Source organism: Macaca nemestrina, chromosome 9, assembly GCF_043159975.1.
Source record: "Macaca nemestrina isolate mMacNem1 chromosome 9, mMacNem.hap1, whole genome shotgun sequence".
Taxonomy (NCBI): Eukaryota; Metazoa; Chordata; class Mammalia; order Primates; family Cercopithecidae; genus Macaca; species Macaca nemestrina.
In genome coordinates this window covers 119377384-119404761 of record NC_092133.1, presented here as the reverse complement: position 1 = coordinate 119404761, position 27378 = coordinate 119377384, and the positions used below count along the sequence as shown (strand labels likewise).

General features: G+C 45.5%; 1 protein-coding gene and 1 long non-coding RNA gene across 33 annotated transcripts in view; one reads left to right on the top strand and one right to left on the bottom strand.

Moving 5' to 3' along the window:
* LOC105480028 (KIAA1217 ortholog) overlaps positions 1–14985 on the top strand; it is a 910528-nt gene extending 895543 nt beyond the window's left edge. For 16 of the 29 annotated variants that reach the window (XM_071070358.1, XM_071070357.1, XM_071070362.1 and 13 more), the window contains 7 exons: positions 1059–1226; positions 4746–4865; positions 9592–9627; positions 9777–9854; positions 9967–11565; positions 12087–12209; positions 12935–14985. In XM_071070358.1, coding sequence (XP_070926459.1) covers positions 1059–1226; positions 4746–4865; positions 9592–9627; positions 9777–9854; positions 9967–11565; positions 12087–12209; positions 12935–13432 — 2622 coding nt within the window. In that variant the 3' untranslated portion in view covers positions 13433–14985. Of the gene's footprint in view, positions 1–1058; positions 1227–4745; positions 4866–9591; positions 9628–9776; positions 9855–9966; positions 11566–12086; positions 12425–12934 lie in introns of those variants that run through there. The other 13 variants (XM_071070356.1, XM_071070351.1, XM_071070361.1 and 10 more) reach the window with 5 other exon arrangements.
* Positions 14986–17112: 2127 nt separating this feature from the next.
* LOC139356397 (uncharacterized) overlaps positions 17113–27378 on the bottom strand; it is a 28543-nt gene continuing 18277 nt past the window's right edge. For 2 of the 4 annotated variants that reach the window (XR_011608198.1, XR_011608197.1), the window contains exons 2-5: positions 23649–23795; positions 22803–22941; positions 17762–17881; positions 17113–17249 (exon numbers count right to left, since the gene is read on the bottom strand). This is a non-coding gene — a long non-coding RNA (uncharacterized lncRNA). Of the gene's footprint in view, positions 17250–17761; positions 17882–22802; positions 23016–23648; positions 23796–27378 lie in introns of all 4 variants that reach the window. The other 2 variants (XR_011608199.1, XR_011608200.1) reach the window with 2 other exon arrangements.

The following is a 27378-nucleotide window of genomic DNA, read 5'->3' as shown; positions in this document are numbered from 1 at the left end:
AGCCCTGGTAAACTGGCCTCTGGGTTCAGATGATACCCTTAGACAAGGTTCTGTCTGTTAGAACATAAAAAGTAGTGAGGCAGAGAATTAGTGAGTCGACCACACAAGATCCCCAGGAAGCACCACAGGTGGGACAGTGGCAGCCAGTATGATTGGACTAGACCCAGACCATGAGTTTCATCCTTATTTGACTTTTAGCTGCAACAATATGAAACGCAACTCACAAGCTATTTCGTATGTGGGTATCATAAAATTGAAAATGAGGGTAGGAGGGGGAAACAAAGATTATCTTCCAAAGGTAACTGAGGTGAGCTGACACTGTTGTGGGAGTCTATACAGAAAGATGTTCAATGAGCTTTAGATTCCACTTAACTAGCGAAGTGTTAGCTTTTATGTTAAATGTAAAACACAATTTCCAAAGAGATGGAGTATGGGGGGGTCCTTTCATGAGGACTGTATTAGTCTGTTCTCAGGGTGCTGAAAAACACATGCCTGAGGCTGGGTAATTTACAAAGGAAAGAGGTTTAATAGACTCACAGTTCCATGTGGCTGGGGAGGCCTCACGATTATGGCAGAAGATGAAGGAAGAGCAAAGGGACTTCTTACATGGCGGCAGGCAAGAAAGAGATTGTGCAGGGGAACTCCCCTTTATAAAACCATCAGATCTCGTGAGACTCACTCACCACCACGAGAACAGCATGGGAAAGACCTGCCCCCATGATTCAATTACCTCCCACCTGATCCCTCCAGTGGCACATGGGAATTACGGGAGCTATGATTCAAGATGAGATTTGGGTGGGGTCACAGCCAAACCATATCAAAGACACTGAATGTTGAGGAGTTCCAATTATATTATCATTATTTAATCCATTCATCAAAATGACAACTTATGCAAACACAAACCCAAACTAAATGCAATGGGATAAAATAACCTTTCAGCTATTTTCTCAGCTAAGATCTAGGAAGCCAGTGTTATAGGCAGTGAGGGACCATCTGTCCCTTTTTCGCTAGCACTTAGGAGATGTTAAGCCACTATCCATGGTTTCAATCTCCCACAGGCAAGCAGTGAAGATGCTGGACCGAGTCCACAGACCAGAGCCACAAAATGTCCAGCAGAGGAGCCGGCTTCAGCCTGGACCCCATCCCCACCCCCTGTCACTACCTCCTCCTCAAAGGATGAGGAGGAAGAAGAAGAAGAAGGAGAAAAAATAATGGCAGAACTCCAGGTATGTGGGTGCGGTGAATGACATTGGCTCCTTGCCTCCTGCCTGGGTCTCTCCAGCCATGGTCCTTACAGATTCGTTAGCGAGAGGGCCAGGAAAGCGCATGGACCGGGACCATAGAAGCTGTGTCTTCTGGCCTTGGCCTTTGCTTTCCCAAGACGGTGCTGAACAAGGCTCTCAGGGTGCCTATGTGATGTGCAAGGAATGACCGTTTCACAAAACAACTCACGCTTTCCTAACTCTGGCTGGTAGGATTGACTCTCCTTTCTTTCCATCTTAAGAGACTCTGCTTCATTTCAAAAGCAAGTAAGATAAGGATTAGAAATACCAGCCATTGTCCTGTCTTGATAAGGACAGACTGAAGCACACGTTAGGTGGGTTCCCGTTCCTTGGCTTTACCACTTAGAACCACTGACCTTGGATTGTGGACTCAAGGCCAATGACTGGCTTCCTGTGGTCCATACCAAGTCCCTGTTCAATATCAATGTCATCTTTTCAGATATTATGAAAAGCTGAATTATTTTGTTTTCCATTTTCCTTGGTCTATTTGAGAAATGATACTGTATTAGTTTTAGATATTTATTTTTTAACTATGACATAGTCCACTCATAGAATGAAGGATGGGGTGCCAAGGCTGTACCCAAAACTGATCCCACATTCCCATCATGGACGTGATTCTACCTCAGGTCTATATCCTGAGAACTTGTCTCATCAGAGACATGTACACAATTCCTAGAACAAACTTTGTGTAGAATATTTCATTTGCCTCATGCTTCTTATAGGATTTTTCTGTCAATCAGATAGTTGGAACACCAGCACCTTGAGGCTCAAAACCATGTTAGCTTCTTACCAGTGTACCAATGGCTTTGTGCCAACCCATAAATTTTCATTTTTTCTTTGGAGTAGGAAGAACTTTCAATCCACATTATTTTCACTGCACTTGTTCTACTCTGGTTTCCATGGTAATAACTGCCAAAATTGAGCTGCCTGGATTTTGCAGGGAAAACAGAACTACTGGTTGAATTGTCACATTCGTGAGCCCTTTCACGCTTCACTAAAACTCACAGACTAGCCTGGGACATCCCCACAACCAATCAGGCTATTTGCAGGTTTTTAGAAGGCTTGGATAATTGTTTTCATAGGAACCACAGATTTATAAAGCTGGTATCTTTCAGGCTTGTGGGTAATTTTTTACACCTCTGTAAGAGAAATACGAAATATGTTGCAGCCACTTATAGCCCGCCACTGAGGGACACTTTTCTCCATTGAAGTCTAAATATTTGATGCCCTTTTTGACTACTTTACAGACATTGGCATATCTGGCTTCATGCCATATTCTTGGTGGTTAGATAATAAGAGTGGTGGCCAGGCGTGGTGGCTCACACCTGTAGTCCCAGCACTTTGGGAGGCCGAGGTGGGCAGATCACCTGAGGTCAGGAGTTCGAAACCAACCTGGCCAACATGACGAAACCCCATCTCTACTAAAAAATACAAAAATTAGCTGGGCATGGTGGCAGGTGCCTGTAATCCCAGCTACTCAGGAGGCTGAGACAGGAGAATCACTTGAATCCGGGAGGTGGAGGTTGCAGTGAGCCAAGATCATACCACTGCACTCCAGCCTGGGTGACAAGAGTGAAACTCTGTCTCAAAAAAAAAAAAAAAAAAAAAAAGTGGTGAATGAAGTACTCTAACCTTAACTCAACCAAACCCTGTTAGCCCTCTGGCTGGGATAGAAACCCAGCCTGCTAAATCAGCAACTCGGTCAATGGCCTGTGGCCATAATGCTTCTCTTATTTCTGCACCTTCTCAAGGCAGGACAAGGAGCAGCTGTGGCCCCTTCTAAGGACAATTGTGCAACCACTTTCTGTGCTCCACATCTCCAGGCATCAGAAGAAAAACAGGCTCTGAAATCGAGGGCCAATAGCTCAAAAGGAGATGGCAGTTGGCATTTGTAAGCAGCACTCTGAGTAAGCGGATAAACCAAACACATCCAGGGCATGCTAGGACTGGTGTGACTAAGGAACAGCAAGGAGGCCAAGTGCAGCAGAGACAGGGGAGCAAACAGTCTGGAAAAAAAGGCCAGAGAAAGTCCCTCATCAGCCACCTTCAGATTTTAGGAGCAGTGATGGAATGTTTACTGAAGGAGGACGTGTATTATTCTTTCTGCCGGCAGAGATATCTCCAAATGACAACATTTGACATAAAGACACTAGGCAATTATTTAGGCTGATTCATTTAAATACGTGGTCTTTCGCCAGGCACAGTGGCTCACACTTGCAATCCCAGCATTTTGGGTGGCTGAGATGGGCAGATCGCTTGAGGTCAGCAGTTTGAGACCAGCCTGGCCAACATGGTGAAACCCCGTCTCTACTAAAAAAACTACAAAAAATCAGCCAGGCATGGTGGCGGGTGCCTGTCATCCCAGCTACCTGGGAGGCTGAGGCAGGAGAATTGCTTGAACCCAGGAAGCAGAGGTTGTAGTGAGCTGAGATCTCACCACTGCACTCCAGCCTGGGCGACGGGGCGAGACTCTGCCTCAAATAAATAAACAAACAAATAAATAAAAATAGTTTTTAATCCTAGCTGCACATTAGAATTATTTTGGGAGTTTAAAAAAAAAAATTCCTACAGCTCAGAGATTCTGATTTGTGTGTTCTCTGAGTGGGGTCTCAAGAGTATTTGAGAACAACAGTATTTTTTTTTTAACCTGGGTGGTGTATAGCCTGGTTGAGAACCACTGATGTCCATAAGTTTGGGTCCCTGAGTTAACAGTCTCTCCTCTCATGATCAGGACATTGCCCACATGTCAGCTTCGTTTTTAGCCCTGTAGACACCATCTATGTCTGTACTTTCTCCCTTTGTCTGAGAACTGGCCTCCCTGACTTAAATTCACAAGAGCCAACTGTTGGCTCTTACAGTTTTCAGACACAAATCTCCAGGGTGCAGGCAGCTCCTAGGCCACTCGGAATGACATCATTGCTTAAAAGCATCACTTTATTCTCAATGAGCCTCAGAACGCCCTGGAGCGCGGTAGTACGTATTTCAGAGAAGGATTGCGTAGAGTACTTTTATTCTAAGACTTCAAGGTTTAAAATGTCTTCTGAGCTTTTGCTGTATAATTTCAATAAAGCTCATAAAAAAACGAGGAGGAAGAAAAAAGAAAGATAGTTTTTTGTTTTAATTTATTTACATATTGAGCATTTTTTAAAGGTGAAAGCAAGAAGCCCTCTTAAGTGCCAATTTAGGTTCACCCCAGATAGGCAGAAAAGGGAGTAGTGTCTATTTTATCTTGGCATTCCCCAAGAAAGGAAGGCAGCCTTTGCCCCAGGCTCAGCCTCCAAGCCAGCTTTGTCAACATGAGAGAACGTGGGGAGCAGGATTTCAGGGTGCTGCCTCCCTGGCCTAAACCTGCCTGCAGGAGCCGGGCTGGGGTCCCCAAGCGTCCGGTTGTTCCTGCCTGTTTCCGTCCGTTCTCCTCAGTACCCTTGGATCCCTGTTAACCTCAGTATTTTAATTCCTTAGGCATTCCAGAAGTGTTCCTTTATGGACGTAAATTCAAACAGTCATGCCGAGCCATCCCGGGCTGACAGTCACGTTAAAGACACTAGGTCGGGCGCCACGGTGCCACCCAAGGAGAAGAAGGTAACGTGGCAACTGCACATTTGCCACACGGTTGGGAGTCCTTCCTTCCTTGCTCTGACACTAACACGGCTCTTGTACTCGACCTTTGTCCCCTCTGTCTTTTTTCTCTCTCTTTTTTTTTTTTTTTAAACTAATGGAGACACAGGTATAGGTTAAAATCAGAGATATCTTGCTCAGGTTTTCAGAGCAAACACTGTGTTCCAGCCGACAGCACACAATAGTCTATGCAGAATTTAGACACTATCTTCCCAAACTAAAGAGTATACACCTGTCAGTACTTTCTAGAACAACTCTAGAAAGAAATATATAGAGACAGCAACCAAGTATTTAGTAGTTTTTCTAATTTGTAACATCCTTTGGGCAAAAAAGAAAAACAACTATCTATGTTTAAAAAAAAAAATTAGGTAAAAACCAGCCGGGTGCAGTGGCTCACACCTGTAATCCCAGCACTTTGGGAGGCCGAGGCGGGTGGATCACCTGAGGTCAGGAGTTCGAGAACAACCTGGCCAACATGGTGAAACCCCATCTCTACTTAAAATACAAAAAATTAGCTGAGTGTAGAGGTAGTCACCTCTACACTCAGCTACTCGGGAGGCTGAGGCAGGAGAATCGCTTGAACCCTGGAGGCGGAGGTTGTAGTGAGCTGAGATCACACCACTGCACTCTAGCCTTGGCAACAAGAGCAAAACTCTATCTCAAAAAAAAAAAAAAAGTAAAAACCTTTGATTTGGGGAAGAAAATGCATGGTAGAAAGTATCTACCACCACACACAGGTGTAACTTCATGGAAACATACAAATGTGTGTTTGCACAAACGTCCAAGGATGCCAAACAGAATTTTTGCTAAGCATTATCCATTTATAAAGTATACCTTCCAAGATAGTAAGTTCAGTATAGTTTTAGTGTTAAAATATATGTGTGACGCCAAAAAAAAGAATCCAGGCTCTGAAACAAAGTCTGCTGTCATTGTATAAGTACTCTAGGGAAACGACCATGGCCTGAATGTTTGAAATGCAACTTTAAGTTGCACCTAGAGCATCTATGATTTTTAGATATAGAGACATCCTACTTGAATTAAGCCTGCATCTAAACTTCAGGATAAAAAGCTTGCAATGACCAATTCAAGGCCTAACATTTTTCTCCAGGGACTTATCTTTCAGAATTCAAAGATTCTAGCTTTCCTTAAACAAAGTCAAACTAATCAGATGCAAGATAGCCCGATAGCTACTACAGATAGGTACCTCGGTCCATGTATGACAGCTCAAGGAGGTAGATGTTGTATCACAAAACTGAAAGGCTATTCTAACACAACAGTTCAAGAGACACAGTTTTGGGCTCCCAGCTCCCAGCCCACCTTGCCAAGGAGGCCAACCCACTTCTCCTTGCCTCATAGCCACGATGGCGCCCTTGTGTAAACACTCTGCCACATAAACTGACATGTGACACTGTTAATAGGGGGAAGAGAATCTCACTATATACCAAGGGGGGTTACTGTTGATAAATGTTTCTCATGAAGAAAACCTAGCCTGGCCTGGTGGCTCACACCTGTAATCCCAGCACTTTGGGAGACCAAGACGGGAGAATCACTTGAGGCCAGGAATTATCCAGGGTGCTTACTCTGGATAATTAATCTTAGTAGATTAACCTACTTCAGAATGACCATGAGTATCAGACTTCTCTTATCCCCAATTTTGGGTCCTTATTAACCTCTTCCAGGGCTGAGTGTTTATCCTTCCATAAATCAGATGTTTTCTTAAGCATTTTTTTATCCTGTCATCACTGAAACTCCAGCCTAGTTCTTCACTTGTATGCAATTTTCCTGTAACCCTGTCTCTCATTTTGGTTTATTGTCCATATGCCTATTGAATGCTTTTCCAATTGTCTTCATAATCCAAATCTCAGGGCCTATAAATACATATTAAAGAGGCATAATTACCTTTCACGCAGAGTCTTGACTAAGACTAAGAAATCATCGTGAGTTTACGTGACAATTACGACCAAGCTCATGCACTTGCTTTGATACATTAATTCATTTTTTTGTGGCCCAGTGATAAAAAATATAGGTCGTGTGAAAACCAAACTTCACATTTCTATCCTAGTGACTTTCCATTGGAGCATTTGTGCTACTACTCAATTTTAAAATACATATATTATGGGGGGGGTGTGGTTGAAATTTATTTATTTATTTTTGAGACTGAGTCTCGCTCTGTCACCCAGGCTGGAGCGCAATGGTGCAATCTCAGCTCACTGCAACCTCCGCCTCCCGAGTTCAAGCGATTCTCCTGCCTCAGCCTCCTGAGTAGCTGGAATTACAGGGGCGTGCCACCATGCCTGGCTAATTTTTGTATTTTTAGTAGAGACAGGGTTTCACCATGTTGATCAGGCTGATCTCAAACTCCTGACCTCATGATCCACCCACCTCCACCTCCCAAAGTGCTGAGATTACAGGCGTGAGCCACCACACCTGGCCTGAAATGTTTAATGATGGGAATGGCACGGGCCATGACCAACCAGAACAGACGCCAGCCCTAACCCCCAGTAAATAGACCCCGAGAACATCTGCCACATATGTGTCTTTAGATCACATTCCAACTCCATCTGTGATTCAGGGTCAAGTTCTCATTCGGGTCCTGGCATGATACACTGACTCCATATCTGGAGTTGTAACCTTAGGCTGAAACCTTATTTTTTTTTTTTTATTTACACGTATATATTTTTTGAGATGGAGACTTGCTCTGTCGCCCTGAAGGCTGGAGGGCAGTGGCATGATCTCAGCTCATTGCAACTTCTGCCTCCCAGGTTCAAGCAATTCTCCTGCCTCAGCCTCCCGAGTAGCTGATATTACAGGTGCCCACCACCATGCCCAGCTAATTTTTGTATTTTCAGTAGCGATGCAGTTTCACCATGATGACCAGGTTGGTCTCGAATTTCTGACCTCAAGCGATCCACCCACCTGGGCCTCCCAAAGTGCTGGGATTACAGGCGTGAGCCACTGCACACAGCCTACTTTTACTTTTTATTTTTGTGTGTATGTGATGGAGTCTTTGCTGTGTTGCCCAGGCTGTTCTCGAACTCCTAGACTCAAGCAATCCTCCTGCCTCAGCCTCCCGAGTAGCTGGCATTACAGGAAGCTCAATTATTTTTCTTCTTGAAAACCTTTTACTTGACATAGTCATTGTTTCATATTTTAAATTTAAAAGCCCACAAAAGAAGCCCTGTGGTTCCACTGCAGCAGCCGAATCACTGCACTCATTTGGGGGCTTCCTGGGGAGCAAGCAGAAGTAAAACAGGAGGTATTTGGTGGCTCGTGTACCCTGTACTTCGCGCAATATTTCCGTGTGATTAATTCTGACTGCGTTGTTTGTGTGTCATTCCTTGGGTGTGTATGAACAGTCTTTCCATTCTTTTTTTTTTTTTTTTTTTTTTTTTTTTTTTGAGACGGAGTCTGGCTCTGTCGCCCAGGCTGGAGTGCAGTGGCCGGATCTCAGCTCACTGCAAGCTCCGCCTCCCGGGTTCACGCCATTCTCCGGCCTCAGCCTCCCGAGTAGCTGGGACTACAGGCGCCGCCACCTCGCCCGGCTAGTTTTTTGTATTTCTTAATAGAGACGGGGTTTCACCGTGTTAGCCAGGATGGTTTCGATCTCCTGACCTCGTGATCCGCCCGTCTCGGCCTCCCAAAGTGCTGGGATTACAGGCTTGAGCCACCGCGCCCGGCCGTTTCCATTCGTAACCAAGGTCATAGGGTTGCTCTGGGTTGACTTTGGCTGGGCCCGGGTGTTCGTGCTTTGTGTTGTCATTGCTTTAACCGTAGCCTTCATGGGAATTGTGCTCCATCCTGCTGTAATGAACCACCTCAGCAAGAAGAAAGGGCAGCAGTGCCTTGGAACCGACAAGGCATCACTAGTGTTAGTGTTATGTCAGGACCTGAGGCTACTGATACACCCTGGGAAAGGCCAGGCCTCCAGGTGAAGCGCTTTGAATACCTGGGTCCTCACCACTGGATCCTTCAATCCTGAATCTTGGTGGGACCCTAAGACATGTATCTTCACTCTACACTGGGAAATACAGAGAATGAAAGCTGAGTCGTGATGTCACCATCACCAATTTAACCTCAAATATCTGCTTTGTGAATGTTTAGGTTATATTGTGACAGCATGATGGCTATGAATTGAGGTTATATTGTACCAGCATGATCACTCTGAATTTGGATTTGATCATCTTGGCTATGAGGCGTGTGAAGGTGATTCTGACACTTTGACACCTACAGTATAAACCGCATTTCCATTTGTCATTTGATCAGGAGAAAATAATGTTTTTTCATCCCAAAATGCCAAACCCAACCAAGGCAGATGTCTTTATAGGACAATCTCCATAATAGAAGCAGAGAGAGGACTGAAATAACAAGCTGTAAGGGAAACTAAAATTCCCCTGGGCTGGCTCCTAAGTTTATAGGCAAGAAAACTGAGGCCAAAGAAGTAAAGTGATTTATCTAAAGTAACACAGTTTAGTGGCAGATCTGGATTAGAATCAAAACTTTTCTGTCAGCCCACACATTGTGCTTTTCACAATTCTTCAGGTTTTCGATTCTGCTAGGCTCACAATCTGATGTTGAAAAGAGGACATGTTAGTAATGACTCTGTCCCTTTATTCTCTTCACTACTCCCCCACAAAATTTTAAATTCTTGAAATCTTTTGCTAATTGAGATTTTCATCTTGTGCAAACACAGGGCATTTTTGGCAGTTGGAGAACAAAGCAATCCAAGGTAAACAGCTCTAGGCTTTGGATTGGTGTGTAACAATTATGCGTGGCCCGCATGTCTTAGAAATGTAATTAAAGGAACGGTTTAGTTATAGTCCACTTTTGGGGGCAATGTGGTTTTGTGGAGTAACATGTCCTACACTGTTCTACCAGAATTTGGAATTTTTCCATGAAGATGTACGGAAATCTGATGTTGAATATGAAAATGGCCCCCAAATGGAATTCCGAAAGGTGAGTTCGCCAGATCTGTTTTCCAACCGATACCATGCACATTAATTGCCTGGCTCTGCGGATCCATTGCTGATTAACGTGTGTGGTTTCCCTCCTCCGTTCTCCCTCTCAGGTTACCACAGGGGCTCTAAGACCTAGTGACCCTCCTAAGTGGGAAAGAGGAATGGAGAATAGTATTTCTGATGCATCAAGAACATCAGAATATAAAACTGAGATCGTAATGAAGGAAAATTCCATATCCAATATGAGTTTACTCAAAGACAGTAGAAACTATTCCCAAAAAACTGTGCCTAAGGTCAATTTCAGCTTCTCTGGCGTTAGTTCATTAGAAGATGAAATAAGCAAAGGGTCTAAAGTCTCAGGCCCCCAATACTCTATAGCTGACACCGAGAACCAGAAGCTGAATTATGGAAAGACAAAGGAGATGGAAAAGCAAAATACGGATAAGTGTCACATTTCCTCTCCTAGTAGAGTAACAGAATCAAGTGTGCATGATTTGAAAACAGAAGATCAAGAGGTTATCATGACAGATTTTGGCCAAGTTGTTCTAAGACCCAAGGGGGCAAGGCATGCTAACGTGAACCCTAATGAAGACGGAGAATCCAGTCCAAGTTCTCCCACTGAAGAAAATGCAACCACTGACAACATTGCCTTCATGATTACCAAAACCACTGTCCAGGTTCTTTCCAGTGGGGAGGTGCATGATATTGTTAGCCAAAAGGGAGAAGACATACAGACAGTTAATATCGATGCCAGAAAAGAGATGGCCCCCCGACAAGAAGGGACTGACAGTGAGGAGCCAGTTGTGTGCCTGGACAAGAAACCAGTGATCATCATTTTCGACGAGCCCATGGACATCCGGTCTGCATATAAGAGACTTTCAACTATCTTTGAGGAGTGTGATGAGGAATTAGAGAGAATGATGATGGAAGAAAAGATAGAGGAGGAGGAAGAGGAGGAAAATGGAGATTCTGTAGTCCAGAATAATACCACTTCCCAGATGTCTCATAAGAAGGTGGCCCCGGGCAATCTTAGAACAGGACAACAGGTGGAAACAAAGTCACAGCCACACTCTCTGGCAACAGAGACCAGAATCCCAGGGGGACAGGAAATGAACAGAATGGAGCTGGACAAGTTCAGCCACGTGGATTCTCCACATTCGGAATGCAAGGGTGGCGACCTGACCGATGACCAGTTTGAAAGCCCCAAGAAAAAGTTTAAATTCAAATTCCCTAAGAAGCAACTCGCCGCTCTCACTCAAGCCATTCGCACGGGAACTAAAACAGGGAAGAAGACTTTGCAAGTGGTAGTCTACGAAGAAGAGGAGGAGGACGGCACCCTGAAACAACACAAAGAAGCCAAGCGCTTTGAAATCACTAGGTCTCAACCTGAAGACAGCCCTGGAAACATGCTGAGGAGGGAAGAACAGTCCAGCATCGAGAGCACGTCTCCGATTTCAAGAACTGATGAAATTAGAAAAAACACCTACAGAACGTTGGATAGCCTGGAGCAGACCATCAAACAGCTTGAAAATACAATCAGTGAAATGAGTCCCAAAGCCCTAGTTGATACCTCAGGTTCTTCCAACAGAGATTCTGTTGCAAGTTCATCCCACATAGCCCAGGAGGCCTCTCCCCGGCCCTTGCTAGTTCCGGATGAAGGCCCCACTGCCCTAGAGCCCCCTACGTCGATACCTTCAACTTCACGTAAGGTATCTTGGTCTGCTGGAAAATGAAAAGACCCGGCTGCTTTCCTAAATCTGCCATAATCACCATTAGCAAAAGGTGTCTTGTGACTTAATTGCTTTCTTTCAGGTGGCTTTATTTTATTTTATTTTATTTTATTTTTTTTTTGTCTGTTCGCCATGAAACCCTTCTTTCATACTTTCTCCCTCACCTTCAAAACAACAACAACTAGGTGTCTAACAGCTAATCAATTCTGTTTTTGCCTCTGTTGCTGACTGGTGTTGGGTAAACACGAGGCTGCCGGGTCAGCCATGTGCTGTTGAAATCATTGCTCTGATACTCACATTAAAATCCGTTTGATCAGTAGTGAGCAGTTGATTCTGTTTGATTTTTCTGATTAACCCCAGTTGGTGTCTCCTAGATCTGTCCTGCATGTAGGACTGTGGCTTCTCACCTTGAGCTTCTCTGAACATAGCGGAGCAGCCTCACGGATGACCTACTCACGTGCTTCTCCTTCTCTTCCCCCTCTCACTGGTCCTTCCCACAGGGCTCCAGCGGGGCCCCACAGACGAGCAGGATGCCTGTCCCCATGAGTGCCAAGAACAGACCCGGAACCCTGGACAAACCTGGCAAGCAGTCCAAACTGCAGGATCCCCGCCAATATCGTCAGGTAGTTTTACCTTAAACCCAATTTTGGATGGACACTATTTCAGTTAAGAAGCAAGTCACTGACTTAGTTTATACCAAATATTGTGCTTTCTTTGTAAGATAACGGTTTACATAGACATCCTGGATCTGGGGGCATGAAGAAAGTCTAAAAACCATTTGTTAAACTTTTTCACCACGCTTTTGCATGCTTACAATAAAACATCTTTTACTTTGTGACTCCAAGCTCCAAATTTTAACTGTTAACACACGGTGCCAGACCAGGTGGCTTTTCTTTGGTGAATGTAGTGTTTCATCTGAACACCTCGGGAAGCAGAGACAAACCAACCTGTGGTGGAACTGCCCTTAACGTCACCACTACTAACGTCTATGTTGACTGTATTGCGTTAGAAGCACATTAACGCTCCGTCAAAATGCCCGACCCCCACCCCAGTAATTATCCAGACGCATGGCCCACCTGGCACACGGGAAATGGTAGAGCTGGAATCATGGGACTCCTCTCACAAATGCGTTCTTCCTTTCCTCCTTTCCTGTCCATCCTTTGCTATGTACGTGGGGGGTTTCTACCAGGTCCAGTAAAGCACAACAAGACTTAGCTCAGGCCTTGAACTGTGTGTGGTTGGTTTTCTTTGATTGAATTATTCTCAGAAGGGCTGTGTTGCCAGGCCCTGTGGGTTGATCACGTGTCCACCTTTCTGACAAAATGTCTCCCACCATCTTTATTTGCAGGCTAATGGAAGTGCTAAGAAATCTGGTGGGGACTTTAAGCCTACTTCCCCCTCCTTACCTGCTTCTAAGATTCCAGCCCTTTCTCCCAGCTCTGGGAAAAGCAGTTCTCTGCCCTCTTCTAGTGGTGACAGCTCTAACCTCCCTAATCCACCTGCTACTAAACCATCGATTGCTTCTAACCCTCTCAGCCCCCAAACAGGACCACCTGCTCACTCTGCCTCCCTCATCCCTTCTGTCTCTAATGGCTCTTTGAAGTTTCAGAGCCTTACTCATACAGGTAAAGGTCACCATCTTTCATTCTCACCGCAGAGTCAAAATGGCCGAGCACCCCCTCCTTTGTCATTCTCCTCCTCCCCTCCTTCCCCCGCCTCCTCCGTCTCACTGAATCAAGGTGCCAAGGGCACCAGGACCATCCATACTCCCAGCCTCACCAGCTACAAGGCACAGAACGGAAGTTCAAGCAAAGCCACTCCATCCACAGCAAAAGAAACCTCTTAAAGGTCAAATCCTATCAGGCACAAGTCGGAGTTATGTTAAAAAAAAAAAATTAACAGTCTACAACAACTGTTTTCACAAGAGAATGTAACATATTGCTGTATCGTTTGAGGCTTAATGCTAAGTATGTGCTAAATACTGGATTAATAGATTTCAGTAAAGCTCGTTTTTTGTTTTTTGTTGTTTTTTTTTTTTTTTTGGTTTTGTTTTTACCTAGTTGCTATAGTGTCTACCGTCTATACTCAATACCTATAAAATGCAGTAAGCGTGTGTCACCAAACGAGGTTCTGGTGGGAGAGAAAGATGCGTGTGAGACGGGAGAATTGTCTTAAGCATATAAAACATGTATGATTCCAGAATTTTAGTATGTTTTGTATAAAACTATTTTTCATTACGGAGACTAGAAGTGAACAGAGAATTACACAAGTGTGACTATACAAATTGTAAAAGATACTATAATATTTCCTTTTATTTTAGTGTTATTTAGCTTTATTACAGATTTCTATTTTTGTCAAAACTTCATGATTCCTTTCAAGATCTTTTTTGCCAAAACATTTTGATACTATAGCATTGTACATTTGAACGTAGTGTGCTAGACTATAAAACCAATGAACTTCTACCTGAGCCCTACAGACAGGCATATGTAGAAGGCAATTTATCAAACCTATTGCACTGCCATGAAAAGTATGTATCATAATTTGCTAGCCCAAGCAAGCTAGTTTTCTTTGCTTGCTTCTTTTCTTTCTTTTTTCCTTCCTTTTTTTTTTTTTTCTTTTTTCTTTTTTAACATGTTGAGGTTCTCTAGTTGTTTTCTTTGGAGTATCTAACCCCTTCTTTTGTTTTCTGAGACCTGGTAACCCACGCTCTTGCATTGTGGATTTTAAAATGTACACTCTGTGCGGTTCTGTAAACCGAAAAACTTTTGTAAATATATAAATATACATAGACATTAAAATACTGTATGTGTCAGCACATAGAGTAGTTTTCCCACACCAAAGTTAATTTTTATGCATGCTTTAAAAGTATATATCGGGATGGGCAGAAATGGAAGTATCCATACATTTTTAAAAAGCAACAAGTTTGCACAGCTAGAGTGTTTGTAAATAAATGTATTTGTATAACACAGTCATGTAATATACAGAACTATAAGCAGAGACCTTGCCAAACTAAATAAAGGGCTGCATGCTTATTATTTTTTGTACCTTGTCACTATAACTACTTCCTAGTCAAAGAACGAAATGTAACTGTTACCAAGTTTAATGTTTTTCTGCTTTGAGGCTTTGAGGGATATAAGCACATCCACTCAAGAGGACACTACTTTTCTGAAAGCTCTGGGGTGACTAATGATGAGTTCCTAATAAATTAATTGCAAGTGTGGTGCCTTGGATGTGACCTGTTGGCTCTCTCTCTTCTCTGTGGCTTATCAAGGTGTGGATGACAGAAAGCAAACCTGGACACAGAGTTTCCACCCTCCGTTCCTGGAGGGGCTCTTATTATTTTCTCTCTTTTGCAAAAACTTCCAGCAGGAGTAAAGTGGAAATAAAACGACTTTATCACTTGGCTTTTTTTCTTTTGAGTCCTCAACTTAAAAAAATATTGTTGGCCTAGAGGGAAATACGCTAACATTACACCATGTGTTTTCATTTTTTAAAATGGGAAGAAGCCAGGCACAGTGGCTCATGCTTGTAATCTCAGCATTTTGGGAGGCTGAGGCAGGAGGATCACTTGAGGCCAGGAGTTCCAGACCAGCCTGTGCAACATAGTGAGACCCCATCTCTACCAAAAAAAAAAAAAAAATTAAAGTTAGGTGGGCATGGTGGTGTTTGCCTGTAGTTGCAGCTACTCAGGAGGCTGAGGCAGGAGGATGGCTTGAGCCTGGGAGGTGGAGGCTGCAGTGAACTATGATCACACCACTGCACTCCAGTCTGGGTGACAGAGCAAGATACTGTCTCAAAAAAAAAAAAAAAAAAAAAAAAAAAAGGAAGAAAGTTAGTGAAAACAATACCAGGATTATGAATTAACCACAGGAAGAATCTCAGGAAACTACTTAGATTTTTCACCTCCAGAATGTTTCATTTGGTGATTTGACGTAAAAAGCAAATATTCTTGGAACTCGGTTGTTCAGTGTTACTGAGTTTCAGGCTTACTTACTTCAGGATGCCTTTGCCAGAAATATTCATATCTCTGCTCATTATGTTAATGGCAGTCCCGTGTTTCAGGTGGCACTTAGGAAAGTATTTAGGATCCAACATTTCAATCATGTCCCATAATCACCTTAATGACATTATAGTCGTTTATATATAAATATATCTCATAGCTAATTCATGCCAATTTATTTGCTTCTGTTTATGGACAAGCTGAAAATTCTTTATAAGCAGTAGGACAGCAGATGGTGGGCTCACTTTTGCAGTTTAACTTCAGACTTCCCGGAGCGCTGGCAAGGTCACAGAGATGATGGCAATTTCAGTTAATGTCATGAAGGATGGGACCTGTTCACCAGGTAAGGGAAAACCCCGCACGGTCCCATCCACTGCCCTGAGATCCAGCCCCATGCTGCCTGCCTCTTCAGGAAACTAGAGGAGGAACTACCATGATTGGAGAAACCAGCGTCAGGTGTTGCAAAGACTTCCTATCACAGCACAGACCCAGGAGGTGCCTGTCTAAATTAGTGCAATAGAGCTCCTGCCTCGGTACCCATTCTTAGGCCCGACCTAAGTGTTTTGAAACCTTGTTGTACCCCTGCCCTCTCTGGCCTCATTAAAACTTTCCCTCCCTGTGTGGTTGTTTGAAAAATAGAGCCCAGGCCCCTTCCTCATCCCATCAACCAAAAACCCAACACTTCCCACACCTGTGGGCTGGTGGTAACACCTGATGATTAACACCAGAGTCGTGTCAGTAAGTTTCCCCTGTGCACCTGTTTTCTTGAAACTAACGAATCCACGACCCCCATGGGAAAGCCTAAGGGGTAACACCCCTGGATCCTGATAAAAGCATAGCCCCACAGGCTCACTCACTCTCACTCGTTCCCCACCTCCTGGATGAGCTCTGCTGCCGTTGCCTCCAGACCTCCCATGGAGGCCCCCCCCCCCCCCCCGCCCCACCGTCTCTGGAATCTGTAAGTAAGACATTTCCTCTGTTTGATGCATTTTGGTTTCACCTCATTGGGCCTTAGCTGACCAACACACCCAAACCTAACTACACCCCATTCCATCAGGGCTTCCCTAAAGAGGCGCTATCTCGGCTTACGGCCACTCTTGACAGGGAAACCTCAAGACCACGTTAGAAACTGTAACAATAAAAACTCACAACAGCACCTCGGTTCTTTGAATATCTCCAGTGAATGACATTGGGTAGGATGAGCTGAGCTCCTGGGTTTTCAGATTTTGCTAAACTACATTTAACAGACACTTAGTTAAGACAGTCTCTTTTCTTTTTTTTTTTTTTTTTTTTTTCTTTTAAGAGACAAGGCCTTGCTCTGTTCCCCAGGCTGGAGTGCAGTGGTACACTCACACCTCACTGCAGCCTCAGACTCCGGGGCTCAAGCGATTCTCTTGCCTCGGCCTCTGGAACAGCTGGGATTATAAGCATGCACCAGCACACCTGCTTATCTTTTAAGTTCACCATTCCATTATTCAGTTAAACTAAAAAGACTCTTAGAAATAAACCATGTGGCTTCTCAGGTACATTTAACAAAATCGGTCCATTCATCCAGCCCTCACTGAGCATCTTCTGAACATAGGGTGGGGTGGGGAGGGCATCTGGCCATGGCATCAGTGCTGCTTTCTGGTTGACCACCTTGGGCATGTTTAGGCTTCTTCACCTGTTCATGGAGAATAATAGCACCTACTAAATAGGATCATTGGGAGGATTAAATACAATGTATACGAAATTCTGAAGACAAAGTAGAACATACTGAGCACTCAAAAGTTAATGAGGGCCGGGTGCAGTGGCTCACGCCTATAATCCCAGCACTTTGGGAGGCCAAGGCAGGTGGATCACCTGAGGTCAGGAGTTCAAGACCAGCCTGGCCAACATGGTGAAACCCCGTCTCTATTAAAAATACAAACAAATTAGCCGAACGTGGTGGTACACATCCGTATTTCCAGCTATTCAAGAGGCTGAGGCAGGAGAATCGCTTGAACCCGGGAGGCTGAGGTTGCCGTTAGCCGAGATCGTGCCACTGCACTCCAGCCTGGGCGACAAGTAAGACTTTGTCTCATAAACAAAAAATAGTTAATGAGAATGATGATTATTACTGCTGTGGTGACAACCGGGACACTGTTCTGACCTTAAGAGGCATCGGTCTAGTTGGGGAAAGCGTGGCACACATACCGACACAGATCAAGTCACAGTGGATGCAGATGGGGGAGTGTGAGCCGTCCTGGCAGTCAGCTGCAGCAGTGCAGAGCAGCGGGCTTGTCTGGTGCTTCACGGAGGTGGTGGCACCTGGCGCTGACAGGTATAATACAGAACTTAAAATAGTGTTAAAGCATTTTTAAGGAAGCTGGTTTTCTTTTAATGCTACTTGTGACTGGATTTTTTTCCAAAGTAAAATAGGCATTCAATCGGATACAGAAAAGCCCAGGCCCTGGGAATTGTGGCTCAGAATTGTGGTTCTTTTGTGAAGTTATATTTGCAGGCTTGGGAGAAGGTGCTCCCAGGTCACCCCAACCCATATTCCCCAGATGATGCTCATTCCTGGGCTTGAGTGACAGGGGCCAGGCCCATGGGGTAAGAGGGGCCCATCCACTGGGTGCTGAGAGCAGGCCTAGCCACTCCCCTCCCTGCAGGCCAGATTTGAAACATAAACCTGGGCCTCTTCCTGAATGCCCCACCTTGTAACTCTAGCTAAGGTCCTTCCCACCTCCAAGGCTCAGTAAATGCAAAGGTATTTCAGGGCCACCGGGAAATGTTTTGGAGGAAGTAGAGGAATGACAGCTGCTTCAGCTGAAAATTCAAAAGGTAATTTTGCAAAAGAGGCCAGGTGATATTGTCCAGGAAAACCTACCCCCGGCACTGGGCAACCACTCATTCCTTGATCTATGCTCCTAAGAAGGAATGTCCGAAAGAACCCCAAAAGCACCTCTGAGAAGAGAGCCCCAGGCCCTCCCAAGGTGCATGTCCATCTAGCTCCAAGTCAGGCACCCACCTTAGAAGCAAATGTTCGCCCTGATGGAAGCAGGAAGGTTAAGTTATGCTCACCACTCTGCCAAGAATGCAGGAGAGTCTACAGTGCATGCCCTCGATTTGCACAAAATGCTTAATATTTTAATTGCCCAACATATGGGGTGGTCCTTAATCCTTGTGTCTGTGAACACATCAGCAATAACTGCCATCTGTTGCCTATTATGGGCCACGTAGAATGCTAAGGTGTTTTGCATCTATTGCCTTTTAATCCTCACAAACACTGAAAAAGTTCCCGTCATTTATCCCTCCCCACTTCACTGTAGGACACTGAGAACAGGGAAGAGGTGACAAGTGCAGTGTGCATCTCTGGGCACTTGGCCATCCTGCTGGAGGTGGGGGCTGCTCAGTTTCCTCCTTTGAAAGAAGGTGGCTTTAAGGGGAGATTTTTCATTCCTGGAGCACACAAATGAGCACAATGCAGAAAATTATCCATTTATGGGATTATTAGATTGCAAATTTTGGTTGCCTCACCTTCAAAAGATGTATAGGTAGAGACGCCCTCCACTTAAAGGACTAACGTTCTCATCTAGTATTGTTGGAAATGCTGTGAATCTAGATTGGAACCTGGGATAGGGACTCCTCTTCCCCTAAGCCCCAGGTGGTCAACTACAACTCTAGGGCCCTGGGCTGGGACTGCAGGGAAGGTTTCACCTGCCAGACAGACCATACCCCAGACAAGTCAAGCCCAGCCTAGGTCCTATCCATACCAGGCCCCGTCCTCCTGGCCTTGCCACGCCCCTCCAGGTAATCCCTCATCCTGCCCCAGCTAAGACACACCACACCTTTCTGGTCACACCCCTCGAGCCTCAGCATGCCCCTCCTGCTGGTGCCTTCGGGAACTTCAGCTGCTGGAGACCAGGGTAAGTGGCCCCCAGGTGCCTCCTAAAAGGGTTTACTTGAAGTATGGCTTCTCGGCAGGGACTTGTAAGTAGGTACCTCAGACTCTCAGAGTGATCCTTTGAAATTCAAGGATAAGTCTCAATTCCAATGGATCCAAGCTCCCTTTTGTTACAAATGTTTTGTACGAGATGAAATTCCTTATGACATCTCCTACCTACTCACCTAGTTTGAAAAATAAAATACAATGCCCTAGTGACACTACAACAAAGTTCTCGTTATATCCATGCCATACACGCACCCATCAGCAGAGTGCGTGTTGTACCAGGGACTCGAACGCTGTGAACTGGGCTGGTAATGTGACTTTTCCCAAATAGCGAATGACTCTGTTTAAAGCTTTGAACAAAGTAGAATATGACTCTCCCTCACTTTACATGTTCCTGAAAATTTTCATTGCACATTTTAGGCTGCAAAAGGATTTAAATGTAAAATAAAATTGGCCTCTACCCTCAGATAATTATAAGCAGGGTTTTCCCTTATGCAGATGTCCAGGAGGATGTGACCAGGTCGTGCTGGGGGTGGGGGTGGGGGGCAGTTTTTCCCAGGCAGCTGACTGTAGGACATCCCGAATCAGCATCCCTGACCCCTACACACTAAAATGCCAGTTTTGCCTCCAACATTGGGACAACTAGAAAACTCTCCACAAATACCCAAAACTGCCTCTCAAGGGCAGCACTGCTGTGACTCAACCACTGGCACAGAATAATGAACAGGGGCCTCACTGTTGAGTCGGGACAAACCATGAGGGCATAAGGACCCAACAGGGAGCCTCCAAAGTACCCAGCCCAGTGACCCCTCCCTGTGTAAGAGCAGCCCTTAGGGATGCATGGAGAGCTGGGGGTGCCTCAGTGACCTGCCACTCCTGGGGGATTTTCGGGAAGCCCATACTGGTATTAGCCTTTATGTTCTTTTCCTTCATGCCCGGAAGACCAAATGATTAACCAGGAAAGGGCCAGGTGAGGTGGCTCAAGCCTGTAATCCCAGCACTTTGGGCGGTTGAGGCAGGTGGATCACCTGAGGTCAGGAGTTCAAGACCAGCCTGCCCAACATGGCAAAATCCCATCTCTACTGAAAATATAAAAATTATCCGGGTGCGGTGCTGTGTCCTGTAGTCCCAACTACTTGGAAGGCTGAGGCAGGAGACTTGCTTGAACCAGAGAGGTGGGGGTTGCAGTGAGGCAAGATAGTGCCATTGTACTATAGCCTGGGTGATAGTGAGACTCCGTCTCAATTGAAAACAAAACAACATGAAAGGAACCCAATCTCTAAGCAACTGACAGGAGGGAAAGAAGAGAGCATCTTGGAACAATGTGTGGGAATGGATGTCTCGGGGTAGAGTGCTGAAGCCTGGGCTTAGCAAGATGGAACTGGGTGCCTGGGACTTAGAACCAGGGCCCTAGCCTGACACAGACACCATCTCCTTTCTTTTTTTTTTTTTTTTTTTTTTTTTTTTTTTTTTTTTTTTTTGAGACGGAGTCTTGCTCTGTCACCCAGGCTGGAGTGCAGTGGCCGGATCTCAGCTCACTGCAAGCTCTGCCTCCCGGGTTCACGCCATTCTCCGGCCTCAGCCTCCCGAGTAGCTGGGACTACAGGCGCCCGCCACCTCGCCCGGCTAGTTTTTTTTTGTATTTCTTAATAGAGACGGGGTTTCACCGTGTTAGCCAGGATGGTCTCGATCTCCTGACCTCGTGATCTGCCCGTCTCGGCCTCCCAAAGTGCTGGGATTACAGGCTTGAGCCACCGCGCCCGGCCACCATCTCCTTTCTGACTTAAACATGAAAACATTGGGAACAGGTGGTGACCAGTGGGGTACACCGCTGCAGGCGAGGAACCCAAGAAAGCCGGACCCTGTACTGGGAATAGGCTCGGCTGGTGTTCCAGCTTCTCAAACCCATCTGCACACTGCAGTCCCCAAAAAAGCTTTCAAAATTCTGCCGCCTGGGCCCTTCCCACAGATTCTCATTCAGGTGCTCAGAGGTGCTGCCTCAACAAGGGGAGGCTTTTAAAATACCCCCAGGTGATTCTAATGGGAAGCCAAGGCTGAGAACCACAGTGTCGAGCCAGAAAGGTGGAGGCCCAGGTGCAGTGAGAAGATGCTGTTCCTTAAAAATAAAGGTGACTGTTACCAACTACAGGAGAGCCGCACTTGAAAAAGTACGGCTCAGCCACCACTTCTGCATTTAAAAAAAAAAAAGAAAAAAAAATCCAACTGTTCTTGAAAGAAACAGTTGAAATGTATGGACTTAATTTTTGTCCTCTATGTAGTGTCACTTGGGGCATTTTAGAGTTTGGCTTTGCGTTTTGATACTTCCAGACTGCAGGGGCCTTCCAGTGTTGGCTAAGTTTGGAGCTTGTTTTATTTGCCAGAAGCTAATGTGTATATAAGTGCCCTTGAACTTGTAGTAATTTAGGGATTAGAGTTCAAGAAAGTACAGACGAAGCCCTTTTCTTAGCCTCTGGAAATTCTAGTAGTCCAAAACATGGTTCCTCATACTTGGCTGAATGAGACATTTCACACGTATTTGTTACAGAAGTCCTATTAATAATGCCTGTCATTTTAGTGATGTATTTCAAATGTTCCTCCAGGCTTCTAGTGGACACAGTGTCAATAGGTAAAGCTAAAAATCAGAAGTGCAGAGCTACTCCTTGAAGGAGAGAGATTCTGGGAGGGTGGCTCATGCAGCTATGATTTGGGATCTGAGGATAGGGCAGGAGAGTGAGGATACGGATACTCATGGTTCCAGTAGAGGAACCCTGGGCAGGAGAGAGCCCATCCCAGTCTTCAGCCTTGCGACGCAAGACCCGGACGGTGGCATAGAGGTCCCTGCCCATCAGGTTAAAAACATAAGCAGCACCAGGCCAAAACTAACAGGCCCCCTCTCCTCTCCGATTGCTCTCAGTCTGTCCCTCACTGCTCAGAGATTTTGCACTTTCAGGGAGCCCCTCCCCAACACCACCAACATCTACCCCGCACGTGATCCTGCCCATCAGCATGTAGACAGGTTGCTTTTGCTGCTTCACCACCCTCAGCCCTTCCTCAGTTTCCCTATTTTGTATGCATGCCCGGTCTTCATCCCCTGCTTCACCCACTTCTGGTTCTTGAATCACCGTGAAATGATTACCTCTAGTGTCACCTACATCTCTGTATCTCCATACCTGGGACACATTTTTATTCCTTGCCTTTGGGTTTATTTAAAGCCTTTACCTACAAGTGTTCCATATGAAACAAATGAGATGAAAGCCCCTTTCTATGGATGAAGGACAGTAGGGACCAACCTTGCATCCTTACCGATCAACACACCTCTGCCAGGCAACAGGAACCCAGATGATCCCCAACGTTGGGAAGCAACAGTTGAGCCATCCTGTCTGCAGCATGTTGATTGGATCACACTTTGATCCAGCATTAAAAGTGGTGTTCGGGACCACTCCTTAAAGAGATTGAATCTAAGTACATTAGACAGATTTAGGATTGCAGATGGATTAGACGCTGTATTAGTCCAATCTGGAATTGATTTAAAAAAAAAAAAAAAACTACCTGAGACTGTGTAGTTTACAAAGAAACGAGGTTTCACTAACTCACAGTTCCACAGGCTGTACAGGAGGCAGGGCTGGGGAGACCTCAGGAAACGTACAATCATGGCAGAAGGCGATGGGGGAAGCAGGCACATCATATGTGGTGGGAGCAGGGAGAAGAGAGTGAAGGGGGAAGCGCTACACGCTTTTAAACAACCAAGTCTCATGAGAATTCTATCATAAGACAGCACTGGGGGATGGTGCTAAACCATTAGAAACCACCCCCATGATCCAGTCACCTCCCACTGGGCCCACCTCCGACACTGGAGATTACAATTCAACATGAGATGTGGGTGGGGACACAGAGCCAAACCGTATCAGAGACCTAAGACTTCTTAGATCTGTAAGGAAGCCAGAGTGTGTCTTTGACCTGTTTGGTCTCCTCCCTTGAGTGTTGTCCCTTTGTGGTTTTGCACTCATCTGACCACACACACCACGGTCTGAGTCTGGGGCCTCAGCCGCCTCCTTCCTCATATCTCTGGTGTCCTCTGGGCTGGAAAAGGAGGTCTCTAGTCCTTTCTGAGAAGTGCTTGTTTGATTCTCAAACAGTTGGCTAACTTACTTGCAAATGGAGTCAGGGAAGAAAATGTTCAGAAATAACTAGATCATTGTACAGTGACTGTAGTTGCACATTCTTCAGTCTCACAAATGAATAGAATCTATCGCACAGCAGACGTTGCCCTGCCAGGCCTGTCACACCTTCCCCATCCTGCAAAAAGAATGCCCTCTCGCTGAGTAACTCCAGAGAAAGGGGCCCTGACCACCTCCTGCCCCTTCTGTCTGAAATCCCTCAAAGGAGACACTCCCAAGGTCAAGCGCGGCATCCCTGCCCCACGGAATCTGGCGTCTCCCTATCTTTCAGTGGGCGCCTCACCCACCTGCCCCGCGGCTCCCTCTGGCCCAGCTACCCTGTTCTCTATTCTGTTCCTGAAGCCCCAGCCACAAGCTGCTTTCTGTGCCTGGAATGTTCACCCCACCTCTTCTTCATCCTTCTGATCTCAGCTCACGCTGCTCACTCCTGGAAACCTAGATCTCGCCCTCTATGAGTTTGCCCTCTTTTACAGCACTTAGTGGAGACTAAAGCAGACAGTGGGGGCGAGTGGTGGTCAGTAAGTTAAGAGCAGGAATCAATGTCTGTATTATACACAGAGGACCCCAAGGCAGGACCTGCCAAAAATCAGGAAGGTTCACATTCTTCTGTGGGGTGCAGGCGGGGGGACGAGGCATGGGAGGCACGTAGTTCCTTCTGTTCACGCCATCCACATTTAACACTCTTTAAGACTTGAGATTGAAAGCTCCTTTAAGAGGCTACAGCATCTCAGGAAAATATTGTTCACCTGCTGCCATCTGGTGGTCACCTAGAACTTCTGCACCTCGTTGAATTTCTCAACTTCCTTTATCTCAGTTTTTCTGGCAGCTATGTTACATACTTTCAAATAGCTAGAAGGAGGATTTTTTTTCTCTCTCCCTCTCTCTCCAGATGGAGTCTTGCTCTGTCCCCCAGCCTGGAGTGCAATGGCGTGATCTCAGCTCACTGGAAGCTACGCCATCTGGATTCAAGTGATTCTCCTGCCTCGGTCTCCTGAGTAGCTGGGATTACAGGCTCCCACCACCACGCCCGGCTAATTTTTGTATTTTTAGTAGAGAGGGTGTTTCACCATGTTGGCCAGGCTGGTCTGGAACTTCTGACCTCGTGATCCGCCCACCTCGGCCTCCCAAAGTGCTGGGATTACAGCCGTGAGCCACCGCGCCCGGCCAGAAGGAGGATATTGAATGTTCCTAACACAAATGAGAAATGTTGAAGATGATGGATATGTTAATCACCCGGATCTGATCACTATTCCATATATATATATAACCATCACTATGTACCCCATAAGTATATATAATTATTTGCCAATTAAAATTTTTTGTTAATGTACGATGTACCCGCCATACGCAGCTGTAGCCCCAGTTGAAAATGTGAGGCGGTTGGCATTTGTCCTTGGCTTGGGGCTTCTTTTGAGAACTCCTTTGTGCCTTCCACCATTTCTATCTTTGGGGGAAGCGACAAACTGAGATACCAGAAAGCTGATGTTCCTTTCCAAGCATGTTAGGGCAATAGGAAGAAGGCAACAATGTAATCAAAGGGTCAGGTGTCCAGTGGTGGAATGCCAAGCGTCAGAGGGCAGATCCAAAGTAGAATCTTTTGGGAATTCAGACTCCATGGGGCAGGAATGGGAGTCCCCAGGGTGCTGCCCTTTCCCTTTCCCCTGCCTACTGTATGTTTCACTCCACTGACGGTGAGTTTGCTGTGCTTTCATTTCCACGTGTGGAACTTCTGGAGGAAGTCTTGCTGTCCACCGCAGGGCTGAAGGAGCTAGAAGCTGTAAGTGTGTGGATTAAAAAGAATGTGGATTAAAAAGCACTATGGGAGGCCAAGGCAGGAGGATCACTTGAGCACAGGAGTTCCAGACCAGCCTGAACAACGCAGTGAGACATTGTCGCTATTTAAAAAAAAAAAAAAAAAAAAAAAAAAAATTAATGGTGGTGTGTGCCTGTAGTCTCAGTACTCAGGAGGCTGAGGCTGGAGGATCACTTGAGCCCAGAAAGTGGAGGCTGTGGTGAGCCCTGATCACACCACTGCACTCCAGCCTGGGCAACAGAGTGAGACCCTGTCTCTAAAGGAGAAACAAAGTATGAACTGGGGAAGGTCCTTACTCAGGTAAGCTAACCAAAGCAATGGTTCAATTCAGAAAAGGTAGGTAGGAGCAGATGATGGTGTATTTTATCAAAATCTGAACAAACATCAGCAGGCAGAGCCTACTGGGCATGTTCCATCTCTTAGCTCGCACATTGTGTTTCTAGTTGAGCACCTATGACTGCATTAAATTCTGAGCAGCAGCAGCCCATGGTTAACTTAATAAAGGCCGTCACCAAAAGCCCCTGAGTCTCTTCCACCTGTGCAAAAGCTAAGCCATGTAGCAACTGTTCTATACTTGTGCAATTGCTATTTTGGACTCAAAGACATTTTTATATATTTATATTTTTATATTTATATATGTGTGTATATATATACTTGTATATTTATATATATACTTGTATATTTATATATATTTGTATATTTATATATATTTGTATATTTATATATTTATATATATATATATATATATATATATATATATCTCCCTGTCCCTGTCACATTTCCACCTGTTGGATTCAACAGACCATTCAGGTGCATTTAAATAAAATCCAAAACTTTTTCTAGGGCCTGCAGGCTCTGTCAACATCTCCAACTTCACCTCCTGCTATTCCACAGTAACGTTTTGCCTGATGAATAAGCGAAGACATTATCTGTGGATCAGTAATTCTCAGCTTGTGGGTAACCCTTATTCTCCCCCAACGCCATAGGATGGTCAGGGGAGCTATGTAGAATTTTCTTTCCTCTTTTTTTTTTTTTAAGAGACAGGGTCTGGCCGGGCGCGGTGGCTCAAGCCTGTAATCCCAGCACTTTGGGAGGCCAAGACCGGCGGATCACGAGGTCAGGAGATCGAGACCATCCTGGCTAACCCAGTGAAACCCCGTCTCTACTAAAAAATACAAAAAACTAGTCGGGCGAGGCGGCGGGTGCCTGTAGTCCCAGCTACTCGGGAGGCTGAGGCAGGAGAATGGCGTGAACCCGGGAGGCGGAGCTTGCAGTGAGCTGAGATCCAGCCACTGCACTCCAGCCTGGGCGACAGACCCAGACTCCGTCTCAAAAAAAAAAAAAAAAAAAAAAAGACAGGGTCTTGTTCTATCAGCCAGGATGGAGTGCAGTAGAATGACCATAGTTTACTGCAGCCTCAAACTCCTGGACTCAAGTGATCTTCCTGCCTCAGCCTCCCAAGCAGCTGGGACTATACAGGCACACTAAGATTTATTATTATTATTATTATTATTATTATTATTATTATTATTATTATTTTGTAGAGACAGGGTCTCACTGTGTTTCACAGGCTGGTCTCCGATTCCTGGGGTCGAGCAGTCTTCCCTCTTCAGCCTCACAAAGTGCTGGATTACAGACATGAGCCACCACACACAACCCTGGAATTTTCATCTCTAACAAAGGGTTACATGCTACCAAAGAAGGGAGCACTGCTTGGGCATCTGTTTGAATTTCTACTGTCAGTCCTTCCCAAGTCCAGGCTCTCAGACACTGGCACTATGTGAAGGCCCAGGCCTGGGGTGGTGGTATTTCAGGTGTGCTCTGAGTTCTTTGCAGCCTCTGTTGACTTCCCCCAGCAGAACTGATGCCTCCAACTTCTGGAGACCAC